At 39.7% G+C, this 19,123-nt stretch overlaps 1 protein-coding gene across 1 annotated transcript in view; it reads right to left on the bottom strand.

Moving 5' to 3' along the window:
* The window catches only part of PTPRG (protein tyrosine phosphatase receptor type G), a 413,639-nt gene that overhangs the window by 58,073 nt on the left and 336,443 nt on the right, over positions 1 to 19,123 (bottom strand). Inside the window, exon 13 of the mRNA XM_042799608.1 lies at positions 12,200 to 12,332. Within this exon, the coding sequence (XP_042655542.1) occupies positions 12,200 to 12,332 (133 nt within the window). The remainder of the gene's footprint in view (positions 1 to 12,199; positions 12,333 to 19,123) is intronic.

Raw genomic sequence — 19,123 nt, 5'->3', positions numbered from 1 at the left:
GGCTTATTTGTACCTATAACAATGAGGAAAGTGGTGGAACATAGTTCATTCAAATGAATATGAAGCCTGTAATGATATCAGGGCCAGGAGAATAATTTTTTGTTGTTGTATAAATGTTGGTTATGTGGATAAAGAAGCCTAGATTCAGACATAACTCACAAACCCAGCATTTGCAGGATCTGAAAAGCAAACTGCAAAGCAAACCCATTTACTCCCTGATTGAAATAGCACCCTGAATGATTCAAAAATAAGAAGCTGCAGGAATGGGAAGAGACTAGCCATACTGGTACATTTATGTCCTAAGCTTTTATTTGTAATTTAAAAAAAAGAAAAAAAGAAAAAAAGAAAAAATAAAAGACAAATATAAATATGAGGACTGTATCTTCACAGCTTTAAACTTCATGTCTGTACTACAGGTTGCTTTTACCAATGAACACTGAAATTTAGGAAACTTGTAAGACTCTGAAGAGTAAATGATCACTGTTTTGAGTTGTGATGCAGTTGAAAGCCCTCCGTGCCCTCAGTCTTGCTAGCCCTGTCCAACTGCTGCCATCTTCATCCATACCACTGCTGCCGAGGCAGCACAGCCTGGCAGCGTGGAAGAGGCTCACAAACTGTGAGGTCAACAGATGTAATTTCCTACAATGAGTTTAGGAGATGCTCTCCCTCTCCCTGCCTTGCAGAGGGCTGTTCTCTCACTCCCATTCAAACCCCACATTTATGCCAAATATCCATCAGCAGGGGCTAACTCCATTTCCTATCTCCATCCACTACTAGTGAGGGGTTTGCTCCAGCTGAGGAGCACCATGATCACCAGCCTCATGCCTGTGCGAAAGGTAAGACATCCATCCCTTTATACATGACTTGGAGAAGTCCCCGTCCACAGGGATTCAGCATCACAGCCCTGAATCCAACCTTTGGCATGACAGAACATGCCTCGATCCGTAACGGCTTAACACGTATTTGATATGGGGGGCTCATGCTGCTGAAAAACATGAGGAATTTTACCAGCACTCACTGGAATCTTTCTGATGGTGGTTAAAAAATGGTTTGAGAGTGAATCACTGTGCAGAAATATATCCATTTAACTGATCACTTGATCAGAAAGAAAATAAAAACCAAATTTGAGCCTTCAGGGAATAGAACATTTGTCATTATTGAGAAATGTTTTGATTTCTTTTCTTTTCTTTTTAACATTAACAATATTTTAAAAATTCAAATTGGGCTTATTTCTGTTACTTTATAAATGTCACTTTGTAGAATATTTTAAAATGTTTTTGTTCTGTTTTGGAAAATACAAGATTTCCAAAACATGAAACAACCCACCAACCAAGAACCAGGCATGCCACCTACGCCTCAAATGGATTTTAACCTGTAAGTCAATGGAGTAAAATGCATGTTGTTCATAGCAATAGTGGAAATGTTTTCTTTTAAACAAACAGACTTGGAGTTCTACAATAAACTGAATGAATTCATATACTTGCAACATTTGTAATAGCAGCACAACATGAGCAGTGCATTCCAAGGTCCTGTTTTTTCCCAAATTGTACAGGCTTTAAGAAAAGTTTTTAAGTTCACCCCTGCTTGTTATTGTTTTACTAGTCTGCTGATTCCTGGTATTTATCCAGGCAGTTAAGATTGCTGAATTGATTTAATATTCTTACCCTATAATTTTACACTCAGACCACATCCTGCTGTGAAATAGCTAGTGCTAATGTTAGTCCAAATGCTGCTGTGGGACTTAGGACAGCACAGGGCCCTTCAATAGCTATATTTTATGGTTACAAGGAGAGAGAAAAAATATAATTTATCTGGTTGCTGTGGTTAATTCACAGTTTCACAGCAGAGGTATACTGTTCCCTCCGGGTACATCTACTTGTATTATAGGATATTTCATTCACAGTTTGTCTGACATTCTGCTAGCTCTGAACCTACCAATTTATGAGAGTGAATCTACTCCAGAGATACCTGGATACACTTTAACACATACTCTTACATACTAAGAATATTATAGAAAAGATATAAAATAGCAACAGATAATAGAAAACATAAAGTATCAACAGATCAAACAACGGGTTAATAAATTGTTTCTTTGAGCTGGGAAGGGGAACAGAAAAAGAATGTATCCATCTTCTTAAGAAATACATATTTTTTTCCAAATCATTTCATTTCCCCAAAGCATTTGTGAAATCTGTTTCTCTTTTAAAATACTCTATCATAGCTTTAAAAGCCAGAATTCAAAAATTTTAAAGCTGTATAAGTTTCCTGTAGAACAGCTTACGAAAGACCTAAGAGATAGTTAGAAGAAGTCTGTGTTACCTGGCATCCTCTACCACTGTGCTTATCAGAAAACCCATACTCCTCATGACATACTATTTCTCAGCACCTAGAAACCAGTTCTTAATGGAGCTTAACTGCAACATTTGAATATTTAAAAACTATTTGTTCAAACTTATGTCTTGTAAACTGCTACCTTTAATCCAGTTACTGCACAGATAAAATCTTGCTCTTTTTTTCAAGACCTCACCATTACAGCAACACTGGGGAAAGCATTTCCAGTAAAGAAAGTCTGCAATTAATCCATTTAATTAGTTCCACAGAAACGAAACAGAAAGATCAATTGCAGCCATGCTGCAGATCCCTCCTTGTCTGACCTCAGCTGCCCCTGCCTTCTCCCCTTTGCTCTCTCTGCAGAAGGAGGTATTTCTGGAAATGCTGGGGAAATGTTGTTACACCTCTGAAAAAAGCTGTGAGGAGTGTGTCAACAACAGTTTTCTAACTTGCTGCCAAGACTTCTGAATAAACTTCACCACCCTTTAGGGATGGCCCATGGGCCTGGGAGCAAAGCATAAGCATAAATGTCTTAGCTCTTACGGGACACACTGTATAGCAAATGAAAAATAAAAAAAGTATACTTTTTTTGTTTGGGAGTTTTCAAGGTCACCAACATGATATTTTGAATTCTAGTCTTTCACAACCAAAGCACGTATTCTCCTGTTGTTTGACTTATGATTGCATGCTTGACATTATCTTTTAAAATAAAGGTGATGCAGATCTGGGCTCCCACTGAGTTCAATGGCCACATCCATAAAAGTGCCTGCAGAAAAGATGTTCACACAACTGATCCACATGGTATGAACATCCCAGGAGCTGAGGAACGTGAGCGCTTTCAGAGTAAGAGCTCTCATTTAAAGGTACTGTTAAAAATAATTACAATCCTGCAGCCACCAGCATTGCTGGCACTGAGATGGGTGGTTTCACAGCTGTGAAATCTTGGTTCTTTGAGAAACTGCCATTCCCCGTCTCCTTTGCAAGAAAATGATTTCATATAACAGCCTCTCCAGGGATATCTAGATTCAGTCACCCTGGGTACTTGCTCACAGGGGTTTTGCCCTTGACACCAGAGATGGCCTCATGTTGGCAGTCACTGCTGAAAATAGGGCAGTATTGACAAGTGCAGTATGGATGATGCCTTAGATAACATGCAATGGGGGGGCAACAAGCTGCTGCTATACCCAGCTCTTCTCCCCTGTTTTCTTTTTAAACTTCAAATCATTGTTGTACTCTTAACTCTTCTGTACTTTTAGGCTCTTTGCTGCAGGAGAACAGATGGAACAAAACTCCAAACAGATTATTTTCCACCAACCTGTGGGTTTCCTGACACAGTTGTCCTCTGTAAGCTGCATCTTAAATTTCTTTCCTGCCCCTTTGTATCTTCCTTTCTCTCCCTCTCCAAAGTTACAGCCTATCCTCTCTCCTCCCCCCAGTTCTTAGACGTGCTCTTTTATCGGTTTCACGTTATTCACTTTTAACATTATGCATTTAAACTGTGTTTTCCAAATGCTTTTTCAGGCTTCTAGTCTGTGATTTACAGGACAATATATCACACTACACCATTCCTCTTTTCTCATGCTTGCATGTGTACTTTAAAGCTTGCATCACAGAGCTGTGGAGAACGGGCCTCGAAGCTCTCGTGCAGGATCAATAACTCCTGTGGTGCTCCTGACGAATGGCTGCTTAACCTTCTTCTGGAGCCTAGAAATGATGGAAATTCTGTAGACCACCACTTCATTGTCTTTTCTAAGATGAAGCTTTTTCTAATGTCAAACTTAAATTTCTCTCTCACTGCAATTTAAGCCAAAGACTCCTCATCACAATGGGTGCAGAAGATCATGTATTCCTTGTGCAAATCTTTCATGTACTAGAGCACTTGCTTCCACTCTCCACTAACAACCCTGCCTGCCCATCTGGTCTCACCAACTTCCACACAGAAAAGGTATATCGCACAAGAACAGCCATAGTCCTCTCTTATTTACAACTGGAGATATACCACCCTGCTATAAATCTAGATTTGCTTTTCATTTACAGAACAGATGAGAGGAGAACACTTCTTCATGAAATTCAGATGAAGGCTGGACACAGGAAGAAGCTGGCTTCAGATACATGGCAAGAGGTAACTTATCAATGCAATTGCATACTCTTGAGAACCCATTTAAAGTGATACAGGTTCTTCAGTCACGCAGACTCAAATTTACAGGAGCAAGATCTAATTTATCTGATACCGGTTATTCTGGAGTCACTCTGTTAACATCAGTGGGACTGCTCAGGTTTAAACCTAAAGCAAAACTTAGACTGTGCTATTTCCTTGAAATGGGACATTCCTGGGTCAAAATGTGCTTACTGATTTTTGATGTTGCTCCTGATGTTGTATAATTAGGACTAAAAGTACTATTTTCTGAACTTTATAGATATCCTGATAGTTCTGGAAATCACCACCCATCTGTATTTAAGCCTGGCAAATTCCTTTCCAACTTCTTTCCTTTCTCAATACAAAAATTCTTAGTTTGTAAAGTGGCAGCTCACTATTGGCCTCACCAGTGAGGAAACAGAAATCTTGCAGAGTTCTGGTTCTCAAGAAAAAGTAAAACTAGTGTTAATTAAAGAAGAGTAAAAGTAACAGGCATATAATGAGAGAACATGCCCCTTTCCACAGTCTAGCTCTTAACAGATCATCCAGCATGCTTAAAAAGCAACTTTCCATCTGCAAATCTGTCTCTCTCTCTTTTTTGTCTAATGAGCATGAGTTAGTCTGTTCAAAAGCCCAAATGGGCATCTCAGGGCCAATTCAGCAGCAGGGGGTCTGTTACTATAACAACTGACAACTCCTGTGATTTCTGAAAGGCCCTAAAGTAGCCATTTGGGAAATGGTTATTGATCAAGAAGTTGCAAAGGAATGGCTGTGCGGGGTGCGGTGAACCGGCCTCCCCGGCGCGCAGCTGCGCTCGCCTGCCTCAGCCCCGAATGCACAGAGAAAACCCCGGCACCCTGCCACCCTTCCACACAGCTGGGCTGGAGCCTTTTCAGCTCCCTGCAAGAGGAGAGGATAAAAGCCCACGAGCCGACAAGGGGAGGAACAGCAGCAGCACGCTACAATTTGGCATTAGTGGATCTCCTTGTGGGCTCTCGCCCCTTTCGCCCCAGGCTGCGTGTTGCTGGATGAAAGGGTTCAGATGCTGTCAGAGAAGTTTTCATATTGATTTTCCTTGTAATGGAGGACTGACGAGCACTCAAAGAACGATACCAACAGCTAGAACAAGGAACAGGCAGCTACCCTAAGCTTCAGCCTTGAAAGCAAGCTGCCTGCCATCGGCACAAAGGATGAGCTCGGTTCCCCAAGTGGGATAAGAGGGAGCTGATCACAGGCCTGTACCCCTTTAATGAAAACAATCAGAGCTTTGAGATACAGCATGCAAAAGGGCCTAATATTTCACTACCTTTACCTCCACCACTATCAAAATCAAATACAACCTGGATCTTCTGCAATAAAAGCTGAAGTGCTCTTCCTGCATTGCCTGGGTTGAGGCAGGGAGAACAGAGGGCTCTGAATCAGGCTGGGCTTGATCCCAGTTGCCAGGCAGTGATCTGCCTCATCCCCATCTCTCTGAGACTGTTTGTCATCATATGAGACTAGACGCAGCCATTCTCAGAGGGAAATGAAGGCATGCCCTGTTCAGTATGAGCAGGGCACATCTGGTCACTAAAAAGGAGATGGAAGCCACTAGAGGTTTCAGGCACACCACTCACCTCCATGTTTCCCCTCATCTCCCTGTGGTGTTGCCTGTCTCCCAGTTTAGGCAACCTCTTGCCCTTGCTGACTAACTCTCCCCACTGCGCCACCCCCAAGCTGAGCGCAAGTGCCTGGACGTGGTCCTCAGGCATCACTGGGGGCAGTGCCAGCGTGAGCATCGAGCATTGCCATCCCTCCTGCTCATTCCTGCCTCGTGTTGGTCCCCCAGTTATGCTGTCTGGTTACTACATAAACCAGTCTGGGAGCTAATCTGGCCTAAATAAGGGCATGAAAACCCCTTTTTTTTTTTTTTTTTTTTTTTTTTTTTAAACATGTATTATTTCTCAGTTCAGCTCCTCACATAGTTGTACAAACATTTGCGTTGGTATCACTGAGGGCAGAACGAGGGCAGGAATGGAGGAGGCTGCTTGAACCACTGCTGCTGAAATAAATACTCACGCAACTGCACCCGAGGCATTCTTAAAATCACACAGGCTCTCAGAAAGTGTTACCACCTAGCATCCTCGACGAGTGAGAAAATGAGCAGAATCACGAATATTTTAGAGTAAGCTGAAAGCAGCTTTTATCATTGTAAGCAAGCAATTTTACAATGGTCTGTAAATTTGCAATGTTCCTTTTTCAATCAGTACAGTAGATGAACAACACATTGTGTACTCATAAAATAAAACCTAGAGATAGGTTCAAATAACAATTTCAGCACTTTTTACCACCTGCTACAGGCAAAAGTTCTTTTTTTTTTTTTTTTTTTTTTTTTTCAATGAAGTTTTAACACTGTCTTAGCTATGGAGCTGTGCAATTTCACCAGAATTTAACACCAGAAGGCAGTTTTCCAAGGCATGGTCATTAGGCATGTTAACTACAACAGTTCTTGGTCTTTCTATTTCTATACTACAAACTGATTTACAAATACGGCTGACCAACTTTCTTCAGTGCTATTTTGCCAGTGACAGAACTCAGATGGTGAAATATTGAACACCTGAGTTTGCTCCCAGTGAGGTCTTTGACATCGAGTTCAACACCAATACTGTCAAACCATAAGTGACTTGGCCCCAGGTCACACAGAAAATCAATGACCAAGTCAGAAAAAGAACCCACATCTCCTGGTGCTCAATGTCATTTCTTCTGCACAGAAAGGCACTGCCAGAGATATATGAGGATCTGCCACAGGACTCATCCCAAGGATTCTGTTCAATTCAACCGGACGCTTAACAAAAACCTAAGAAAACTCGTATTGTCTACTAAATTCTATAGGGTTTTGCCTAAGGAAAATTAAAGGCATCTTTTTCCCAAGCTGTCTCATATACACACATGACTATAAACAAGCAACGCAAGCCTGCTTGCTCTTTGAAAGGCAGCAGCTGTGTTGTTCCAAAAATCCCTCCTGAATGTAAACATATTAGCACTGTATAAACAGCTTGATTTAATAAGAAATGCAATACAATATTCCCGCTTTGTCTTTGGGATCACGGTGTTGATGGCAGCAATAATTCAGAGGTGAATTATGGTATCTGTTGAAAAGAAAGAAAAAGAAAACTCTCCAGCTATAGTTGTGAATTAATTTCTTCCTCTTAGCTGAAAATGAGAAATGGCTATAATTTAGTTCCCATTTAAAAGTTGCTGTTGGCTAAACTCTAAAATCTTAATTGCTTCTTAATATTCTCTCCTTATTTTTCCCTTTGAAACCACAGTCTATAGCATTGTAGTGTTTAGATTAAAAATCAGAATGGAAAACAAACAGTGGAAGGTCACCAGTCACTCCTAAAATAAGGGTTTTTTTTTTCCTAAAATTATGGAACTTAATGTCTATCGAAGTATTTTAGCTGATTTCCCAACTCTAGTCACCCTCCTGCACCTCTGTGAAAAAGAAAGTGGCACTGACCCTGGGTTTCCCTTAAAGTGTCAATACTCAGGACCTGTTCTATTTGCAACAGAATATAGTGGAAGTGCTAGAAAAGACATGTTTCAAGCCATATTATGGCTCAGCATGCTATAGGAACTTGCCTTGTTGCAAAAAAACTGAAGTTACACTCAATCCCTAAATAGTTTGGAGGTCACTACACTGAGCATTCTCAGAGCTTGTAGAAAAGGCTGTGAGAATAACAGTGGCAAAGACTGAAGACAATCCAAGCCAAATTTTAAACTGACCTTGAAGAACTGCAGAAAGATCTCATGATACTGAGTCTGAGTATAAAATCATGGATGCAAAACAAATGCCCAGAAATGCAAAAAAAAAAAAAAAAAAAATGTGCTTGGGAAACTGCTGCCACCTCAGAACGCACGTGTTTTGATGGGCTCTAGATGAGCTAGTAGTGCTCCAGTGAAAGATCCTAAAATCCCAGTGAATAGTTCTCAGAAATACTCAGTGATTGTCCCTACAGCACACAATTTCAGTATGAAAGGAATGAAAGCAGAACAAGAAACACCACTGTGCTACTGCAGAAGCAAATGGTGAACCTTTATGTTGAGTAAAATGAGTATCTGGTCTCCTCAACTTTTCCTTCAGCTAAAACTCAAAATCTCTACTTTATGCTAAATGAAATCAGTTTCAAGCACTAGAGGTCCTGGGAGCAACGGTCCGCTTCATCATGCCCACGACAGCTCAAGGATCAGCCAGGCCAGCTTTTCCTCAAGAGGAATCAAAGAGGCACACTTAAGAAGCCAACTTAAACTACAGCCATCATTGTCCCTTCTGCCCAGGAAGCCCAACTGCCAACCAGCCCAGCAGACGTCGTGGCTCCTGGTCATCCTGCGACGGTGCTCACCTCATTGTTCTGAGATAAAAGGCAGCGCAATTTTTGCAGCTTCATTATGCTGACCTAGTTTATTTTTCACTTTAGCAACTTAAAATCACATAACCCTCTTTGCACAGCAGTGCCATTAAAAGTACTGAATTCAGGAAACTTTAGTAGAAAGGTAATTCAGAGCTGCTGCTTGCCTGCAAGTTCCCATCCCTTTTCATTACTGAGATGGCCACCATGCCAAAAAGACAGAAGTGACCCTTTCTCTTTAACATCAATAATCTTTCACCATTTGTCCAGTATCGACATGGAAAAGGAACTGAGAATAGCAAATTACCTCTGCAAATAAGGGAGTCTTGTTCAGAAATGGCACAGATAATTTCCAAATATATTCAATTATAAGAAGTCTCTAATGAACACAGCATGGAAGCTCAACAGATAAAGGAAGGAAAAGCTTCATCAAACAGTGACTGCTTCCTATCACTCTCCTTTTCAAATAAAGGGAACAGAAAACGAAGCTTCCTTACAACAAGACATCATCACAAAATTTATTTCATTGCTGTATCACAGAATGAGTTACAAAGGATCCAAACAGAGATAAATGCTTTGCCAAGCCTCCACAAGCAACCTCCCTAACTCCTTATTTTGGTCCCTGGATAACAGGGCATCGATGCAATGCAAACAAGCAGAAGGCTTCTCTCTGCTTCATTGTTCTACTTATGTCACCTCTGGTCTCAAATCATCTAATCCCACAAATGCTCAAACACGTAAAAGTGAAAATATAATTTGTTTTACCCTCAAAATGTATCGCCAAAGGGTAACTATGTCTCTTCTGCATTTTCTAGTTCTCTGGGTTTTGTTTTGTAATGCTTTTTCTCACACCAAAACAAAGAACTGCTATGCAAGAAAAGATGCCTTGGTCCAGCACGCCTGTCCCCTTGAGGGTTATCCTTTCATAACAAGTGTTTCTCTGCTGTGCACTTCAATACCACGTTTCCCTTGCTGAAAAATCAGTCTCAAACTCATTTTCATGCTATTTGCTTTGATGGTGTTATTTAGCAAATTATTCCATGTGTTTCCCATTACATTTTAAACTAAGTATTTTTTTCCTGAAAATCCAGATCACTGTTCCTTTCAAACTTGTAAATTAGACTCTGCAGCCTTTGAGGATCTGTTTTTTCCTTACTTTAAAACACTCATGGAGATAAACATTTTATTTTTCCTAAGGAAAGGTAATCACACTGAAAAGGGCACATAAAATGCTGTGTTGTCACTTCAGTGACATGGTCTGCACAATGTGAATTCTTACTGTGGACGATTTGTGTTCTTGTTACTTGTTGATTTATCGTAAAACACATGTTTACTTTTTAAATATACACTTTGTATTTGTTAAAAAATCCTCAGAACTACGAAGGTAGACACAAGAGATGATTTTGAAGCTAGTACACGTCCTCTCAAGTTTGCTTATTGTTCCTCAATTTGTTGCTTCATATTTATCAAAGAACTTTGACTGCTACACAACATACTTTCCATGTCTACATTGATTTTTATTCTCCACCTTTTTTTTTTTTAAAATCAATTATACGCAAAAAAAATGATCCACTCCTGTCAAGGGTATTAATGACAATACTCATAATTTTACAAAGCCACTAGTGGATGTTAACTACTCATGCATATTATGGAGAGCAGATAAGAAACAATTACTATCCATATGCAAAAATAACAAACATTACTGGAAAAGTAATTTAATTTCAGCTAAAATCTTTGTTCATGTATCTTTATTTATGTGCATTTTTATAATTACAAATCAAGTAAAAATTTTCTGAGGTGGATGGTTAGGAATTTTTAAGGTAAAAAGTATTTAATTAACAGATATTAACTTTTGACAAGTAATATTATGATCTATAATAGGAGCCAATATTTATCAAAAATTAGTCTCTAACTATTGGTCACTAAGCCAGTACTTTCCAACTTTAATATCTTCTCAGGGATGGTATTGTTACTCTTCGAGCAAATTAAACATTAATTTTGCAATTATTTCTCTCGATCCATTACTGAAATTGCAGGAAATGGAAAAGTTTTCCAAACAATGAGAAGCACCAACATTCTTCTTGATAATAGCTGTTAGTATTTCATTTCAAAATCTCCTCCTTAGAAAAGCATTTTGTATCAACACATGAGAAATATTACTAACTCCTCATTACTGTGCTTCAGGATATACCATATCCTTCAAGGGTTTGCCTGGTGTGAATGTCACCAAGTTTAGTCATTCAACTGAAGAAAATATATATTGAAGGACAGAACACTACAATAGGATCTTCAGAACCTTTCCAATTTCAGCTTTTGTGCGTATATCACTGCAATTTTATTCATTGTCTTACTGCAATGATGTTACTTGCAAATGTTAATAGAAATGATTTTCACAAGACTACTGTTGTCTATTTATTAATATTCTTTCAAATGTTCCCAGTCTCAACAATTTGGCCAATTAATTGTCAGCAAAATGGGTGTACTGAAAAACAGCTTGGTATTTTTTTAATTAATTCTGCAAATATAATGATTAATGGACTGCTATTTCTCATCAAAGCTACTTTTCTGTGTCCCATCTAATCAGATTTTGAAATAATTCCTGAATACCTTCCATGAGGCCAACCCCTGGTTAATTTTCACTACCAGACAAATGAGGTGTCTTTGGGTTCTGATTCTGGCACAAGAAGGTACTGCAGGTTTTAATTTACTCTAAATCAAATGGAGATGGATTTGCTGATGTTAATCCTAGTCTCTACCACTGAACCAATGCCCAGTAGTGTAAAGGACAGTATCTCTTTGTAAGAGACAACCTTTACTTTCAAGACCTTGCAGGCTGCACTTCTGAACACTTCACCAATGCTAAAGAGCTTCTGCTCAGAGCACTGCTTTGTAATGTGAAAGAAGCTTATCCCTTTTTCTTTAAGTATAGTCAAAGGAAGAAAAGAACTGATTAAGATCATACAGGAGGTCTGTGGTAAGACACCCATGGAACCAAGTCCAGTCTCACTGGGCTTTTCTTCCATGACCACCTTTCCTGAAGGCCAAGACAAAAATACCTTTTTTTATAGCTATATTAGAGGGACTAATTGTGAAAATATTTGTCGAGATTACAGATGACTCTACCATTGCTATAGCTCTACCACACTCATTTTCATGACACAAAAATCAATATTTAAGACAGCTGAATAGTTAACCAACAGAGCTGTTCTAGCGTCCAGAGAGTTATCTAATGCATCTATCACTATAACATCTAATAAAATAAAAAACACAGGACCACATTAAAAAACACCACATGAAGTGTGTTCTAAATCATAATCAGTTTCCAAAAAGGAAACAAGCTCACCTCCAGTAGACAAGCACAGCAATGAGAAGAATGAGGCACACGAAGGTCAGTGCTGAGACCACAATAAGCGGGATGATCCATTCCATTTTACCGGGAGAAGGTCTCGTGGCCATGCTGGAGCTGTTCTTGTCAGCTGTGTGTTAAACACATAACAAAAACAATCACTAAATGGAAAGAGAATTACTGTACGGAAAAATGTGTAAGCAAAACAAATAGCTTGTCCGTTTTACATGGTATGAGTAAACAGAGCAAAGATCTTCTAACTGCAGGGTGGGACTCCATTTGTCTTTAGTCTGAGACATGAGAGCACAAAAGTATGGTGTTTATTGCCACATATGGCTTGGATTTTACTACTGCCTGTAATTACAGTCTCATAGACAATTTTAGGACTCTATCGTGCAAGCACCTATTATCAGATGCGGAGTACCCCACTGAGTCATTTCACCACAGTAACAAAGTAAACGCTTTGCTCGGTCATCAGTGTTTGCAGATAAATGCACTCTGTTTCTCAACACTACAGGACAGCCCTGTTTCCAAAGCTCAGTGTAATACTTCAGAAATAAATTTCTTGGTAACTATCTTAAAATAAAAAATCCTCAACATGTTGGGTGTCATGTCACATCATTTGCAGAATTGTCACAATCTGGTGAGTTACTGCATACGAAAGCACTTTTTAGCATATGGATTGTCAAGATGGATGGATGAATGAATGGATAGGATATGTTGTAACTGACAGAAGAAATCATTATGCCACAGCTTTTGAACAAAATTAAAGTTGGTCAATATCCTGAGATCTGGCCGAGTAACTCCATTTCACTTTTCACGTGACATCTTGTTAAAATTACTGTATCGTATATATGATGAGTATCTAGTGGTTCTGCAAGTACTGAAACCAATGAGCATAGACACTGTATCAATGTATTTCAAAAGACATCTAATTTGTGCAAATTCATGTAGACTTGACAAATTAATTGTTTTAGACAGAATGATAAAAGAAAAATACAAAAGCGGATTCTGTTTCTTATTCATGTTTCCTAACAAGCAGTAGCTGATCAATACCTGTCAACAGGACGTAATGGGAAAGGATTAGTGTAAACAGTTTCAGATTTCAATGAGGATTGAAATGTAAGCACTTGACTTCTACTTTTTAGCCTATGTGAGCCTTTCGTTACCAATATCCTTCCTTGCCCTCAGTCAGTATTGTATTATCGTATCTTCTGAAACTGCTGCAAATCCTACCAGAAGAACGTAATTGCCTTTTCACCATAGGCAGGCAAAACACAGATAATTGGAAGTCACTAGATGTCACATAATATGAAGTCATACTCTATTTTAATAGCATTTAGATTATACTCCTCCATAGGCAGGAGTAAAATTCAACTAACATAGAGGTAAAGGTTAATTGTAAATGCTTTTGCCTGACTGCTGAAAACAGAGCAAGGCTGCAGGCTGCTGCAAGCCCAGCAAGAAATCTTTCTACTTTTAAGAACTAGGCTGATGGAGGTAATGCCCTTTAGCAAGCAGCCTAAATGAGGTGCTAATCAGAGGGATGTTTGGGGGAAGTGAACGTGCACTTTGATTGAATGTCTTTGATTTCCTTGACTAGCAAAGAATAAGGAAAAGAACAACCCCAAAATTAGAACAAAGGCTTACTCTTTGTATTTGCCAAACTTTCAAAAATCATAAGCCCTGAGGCATCGTTTTTTATCAGTGCCTTTCAAATCATTTAACAGCATGAAAAAATTAAGCCTGTGAGGTAAGTGTTACTAATCAGAATAGTAAAAGGGACAAAGCAAATAACCATGCGATGTGATAAAACTTCGTAGCAGAGCCAAGTAGTCCCACCGCCTTACATCCATTAGGGTGTTGCTTCATTTCTCTCCAAGGACAGTATTCTGTTTAGCTTCACCTCCACATATTTCAACACAAAAACATATGTTTCTGTTTACATGGGAAGAAAATTAAATTCCATTGTAAGCACAGCATGGGCTGGAGTCCCAATGCACACTATTAAATTCTGCAGTGCTCACGATGCTCCTCTTACTCAGTCTACTGTGGAGAACACACTTATCTGACCCTGCCAACTCCCTTTACCACAGATGTGAGGATAAGAAAGCCTTCAGTATACTGAGTGCCAGAATAGCAAATGCCATTCCTGCATGCTGATGGCTGGCCCTGAAACTCCAGTTGGGAATGCCCAAGCAGTGATGTGCTTCAGAAAATGAGAGACCATTCCTGTAATGGATTTGAAGAAAAAGTCTTAGGTGTTTTCTACTGCATAAGCGAAGTGTTGAGAAACCTTAAACAAACCAATGCCAATAAAAATTGTACTAGAATGACAGCTGGGGGCAGAAGTACAGCAGTACAGCTGGAGTGCTGGTGCCTGTCTCTTAAGTGTCATGGCAGCAGAGCCTAACAAAAGGCAGCACAGTGGATAACTTGGAAAAAGTTGAAGAAAGTACACACAGAAAAAGAGACAGATCTGGGCCTTTATAGCTTCCTGTTCTCCTACATAACAAAATATTATAAAACAAAAAATAGCCAGCATTCCACCCTTTCCCAAAGCAAGAATGTTGAGCCTTGGTAGTGTCAACAGCATACCCTTGTAGCGGTGCCCACCATACGCTGTATTTCAAGGGGAAAAAAAAAACCCAAAACTTAAAAAATGGACCAGGAAACTCCATTTTTGCTAAGAAATGTAAACAGTTTCCAGTGGCATATGCCTTCGTTAAATTAATTCAGTTTGCCTTTTACTGGCTTGGAATTCATCCCAGTAGGAAGGAATAAAAATTATTACAGCATATCTGTTTCAGGAGGTCCCACACAATACAAGCCCTGGCACTGCTAAATCCACTCCTGCGTCTGAAAAATCCATAACTCCAGTAAACCACCCATTCAGCAGTTCCACCCAGGCCCTGGATGGATGAGGCCCTGGCACAGAGAGTATTAGAGGGCAATAGGCAATGAGGGAGGCTTTGGCAGTGCAACTCTTGCACAAAGGTCAAGGCAAGAAAGAAGCATTCTACAGTTCATGAAATGTACTGTGTTCCTGAGTATTCTTGGTAATTGGCTACTGAGAATAGAAATGTTTATTTCCCTTAAGCAACAGTGCTTGCTATAATAAGCAACCATAGCTGTAATATATAACTTACCTACCTTTATCATCGCTTGCCATTGCACAAACCGCCAGGCCAAAGTTCTGTTTGTTGTACCGTTACAGAAACTGTTAACTACAACAATACGCGTGTTCTGCAGGCCAAAAGGAAACCCCAGCTGCTGAACTGCCTCAGAGCATCCTGTCTCTTGAAAGAAAGTCACCTGCTCATCTTTCCTTTGAATAATGAAATTACGGACTTATAAAAAAGTAGCAGTTAATTCTGGAAAATAGTATTGGACATTATTCAACAATGGAAAGGCAAACCCGTCTATTTTTAAATGGGGTATTACCTCTTATACAAGCTCATGTCATTGTGCAGCTCTTCCTATTTCTTTAAACACATTCATGCAATAGTCATATTCACAGGCTATGCACAACTAAGCATGGTTTGGTTTTTCTCAGTTTTGTAAACAGATGCCAATCATATTTAATCCTGATGTTAGATATCTGAAATTCATACTGTTTGCAAACATCAAATAATACAATCCTTTTATTTTCAAGCCATTCTGCTGTTTGCTCCTGTAAGTTGCCATGCAAAATGGCAAGTGCCACATGAAAATACAGCTTAATAATCCTTGCCACGTATGGAGAAATAAAGAATTACACAGATGTTTAATTATCTTAATGAGGTTATCCCCAAAAGGCTTTTGTAACCTCAGACCTGGCAAAGACTGTTCTAAAAAACCAAAACCCAGTCACTGCTGAAAGCATACAACAGGCTTGAAATTTAACCCTGCACATCATGATCTCTCTGCATGGCCCTCTCGTGGGAGGAACTGGGCAGAAGTGGGTGAGCACTGAGGGATAGGAGGACCTGTCTGAAGTTCGGATCAAGGGCCAAACCCACATCTCTGTTCTCGGTTCCAGCTCATGACTCAGGAAAAAGCCCCAACTGGACATCTACTGCTTTGCTCACAACAGCCCATTTGTTATCTGCTGTCATATACAAAGGATCTGTTTAACTGTCCAGCACAACAAACCAAAATTCTGTGGGATACTATCTGCTCTAGCCTGATTAAATTGAATCATGCTGGTTTGTTTTTTGTTTGGAGTTGGTTTGGTTTTTTTTTTTTGTTTTTTTTTTTTTTTTGACAGAGCATCATTCTAATTGCTATTTTTCTAATTTTCAGGTTTCAGAGTCATGGACAATGCAGAGCAGCTGTGTGTGTAACAGTTGCAGATCAAAGGTACAATTAGTCTAATGTGGGCACCAAAACAGAGAAAAGGATGATCAGGAAAATGAAAGAGGAGAATGCAAGCAAGCGTTCAGTGACAGAAGAAAATCATTAGCGTTGGCCGATACCACCAGACAAGAAGAGGCCAATGCCATTTGGAAAATAATGACATGGCCTCAGGAGAGGTGTGTGTGTATGTGTGTGTGAAATAAGCACTAAAAGAAAATGAGCCTTGCTGTACTAATTGGCCTCGCACTTTCCCGGTAATTTCTCATGTGTTCCTTGTTCTCCTCTAATCATCCACACTTATGAGTACTTCCCCATTCAGTTATCTCCTTACAACTGCTAATTTGATGCTATATAATTAATTTTACAAGTGTACATTGTTATGAAACAATTTTCTACTCTTTAAAATGATTAAACTTTCTACTCACAAAAACATTTTTGAAACCTTGACAGCTTTTTTAAATACTGTTTTTTAAAAAAGATGCATCCAAAAATGTTCCTGCCCTCTATGGCACACAGTAAGTTGCAGGGGTTCTTTTCGTTCACTTTGGAAGTGGCCTTCACCCTATTTTAACTGGCCTGATTTTCAAGAATGCTTTCAGACACTTCTGCCAATGTCCTCTTGGCTTTGCTGGTTGTTGCCTTGATTTCAGGTTTACCTTGTTATGGAAAACCTTTAAGGCTCTTTCTCTTAGGAGGAGGTATTGTTTATGTCTGGAGTTTCGCTGAACTCAACTTCTTGCGTGAGCTAGGTCAGGTCTGTCTGAACTGCAAATTTCCATACTACTGTGGAAAACAATTATGCTGAAGCAACTAGTCTTAGGCTTTGTGCTAGTGTTTGAATGAGGGGCCAATTCACCAGCTGTGGGTTTTGCTGGAATGTGTCTTTGGTAACCTAGACCCAGCCTGCAGGAAACCTACTTCTCCTGCATTCCCAAGAGTCTCCTCACAGGCATAGCACTCCCAGCAGGCCAGTCAGGCCTTATTCAGACACATACATTAAAATATTTAAGCAAATGCCAGGTTAGGTAGACCTCAGCTATCCACTGCAGAAGCCTGGTGACACAAAATGCAAAGAAAAGAAGGACCTGCCTGAAGACACTTTGAGGGACAAGGTCTTCACTCCTGGTACAAAGAGATTCAGACTGAAACCTCTGCCTCAGAGCCAGTAAGAAACATCTCAAATTGTTCTCGGTGTTGAAAAACACTAGCCCTTCCCAATGTCTGGACAGGGAGTCACCAGGCTTGTGATGAACTTAGCTTCTTCCACCTGGATGTCAAGAACAGGGAATGAACCTCTACCCCAAGGAAAAAGACACAAATTGGCCTTTCTTCATCTCTGAATAGCTATTCCAAGCCCTTTTGCTGCTAAGTGTTCTCTTAAATACACTGAGGGGGCCTGGGAGAGGCTTGTCAAGGAAGGTGAAAATATGGTATAGTTCCTTCTCCTCATCCTGGGTATGACACCAGAGGTTTAACTAAGATTTAAGGTTAATTTGGGTGAAATGGGCAACTACTTCACTTATATTTTCCCCCAGCTAACATGTGCTGGTTATTTCAGATACATCATTTCTTACACATTGAAGCCATTTTTGTAAGACACAGTAGTTATCCTCCCTCCATATATAAGCAAACCTAATTTGCAGAGTCCTTCCAAGACTGATCATCTTTGCATGCAGTCTTCAGGCAGGGTCACTTCAAGCCTCCATGCCTGCAAGTGAGCAGAGCTCTTAAAAGAGGCTGTCTAGTAGGAGGCAAAGCTGTATTGAGCCACTTTCAGTGACAGTTCTCTGCATGCTAAAGAGACAAAAATCACCACAGACTAAGGGGATACGATTCACAAAAACCAGTAAGTACTTCTTAGCAACATTAACAATATTTCCCCATCTCATTGATTTTAATTTTTTTCATCTTAACTTCACCATGGAATGCAAAACAATCTAATAACAATCCCTTTGTCATGAGTTAAGAAACAAAATCCATCTTTCCTCCAATTTATTAGTCTGAGAATAAGCCATGAGGCTTATTCTATGTCTTATATAAGGGACATTGTACTTGGGCCATCCAAGAAACTGGCACAGGAGAAACAGGAAAGCAGAAGGCAAGAGGAACCAAAGAGAACTGATGCAGATGTAGGTTTACCCAGGCAGACTGAATTGGGGTTTGAACCTAAATGATGCTGAATGCTTACTCCCAACATGGCAAAGCATGGCTAGAACAAGTTCCTTCCTTCCTGGTAAGAAAGTGGTTAGGATAAGTGGCATGTTGAAAGCTGCTTGACAGGCATCTCAGACCATATTCAGTGGGAGCACTGGTCTTTGAAGAAGATTTCCAGTTGAGGAGTAAGAAAAATAGCAGCATATTTAAAGAAAATAAGCACAACCTGGTGCAGGTTTCTTGGCTTCCACATTGTTAATCTGTTCTCTTACTGAACAGTTATGATTCACAGCATTAGAGTCAGGTCAGCGTTTCTGTAACTAATGTTATTAAAGATTGGATTTAGCTTTGTTTTTTAAATTGGTTCTGAGTTATAACTGAGTGCACAATGTCTGCATTTTTGTGTTTACAAATGTAGGGAAAAATAAA

Source organism: Tyto alba, unplaced genomic scaffold (genome assembly GCF_018691265.1).
Source record: "Tyto alba isolate M040663 unplaced genomic scaffold, T.alba_DEE_v4.0 Super-Scaffold_3, whole genome shotgun sequence".
In the NCBI taxonomy this organism is placed as follows: Eukaryota; Metazoa; Chordata; class Aves; order Strigiformes; family Tytonidae; genus Tyto; species Tyto alba.
Note: the sequence above shows the minus strand (reverse complement) of the source record. Positions and strands in the feature narration are given on the sequence as shown.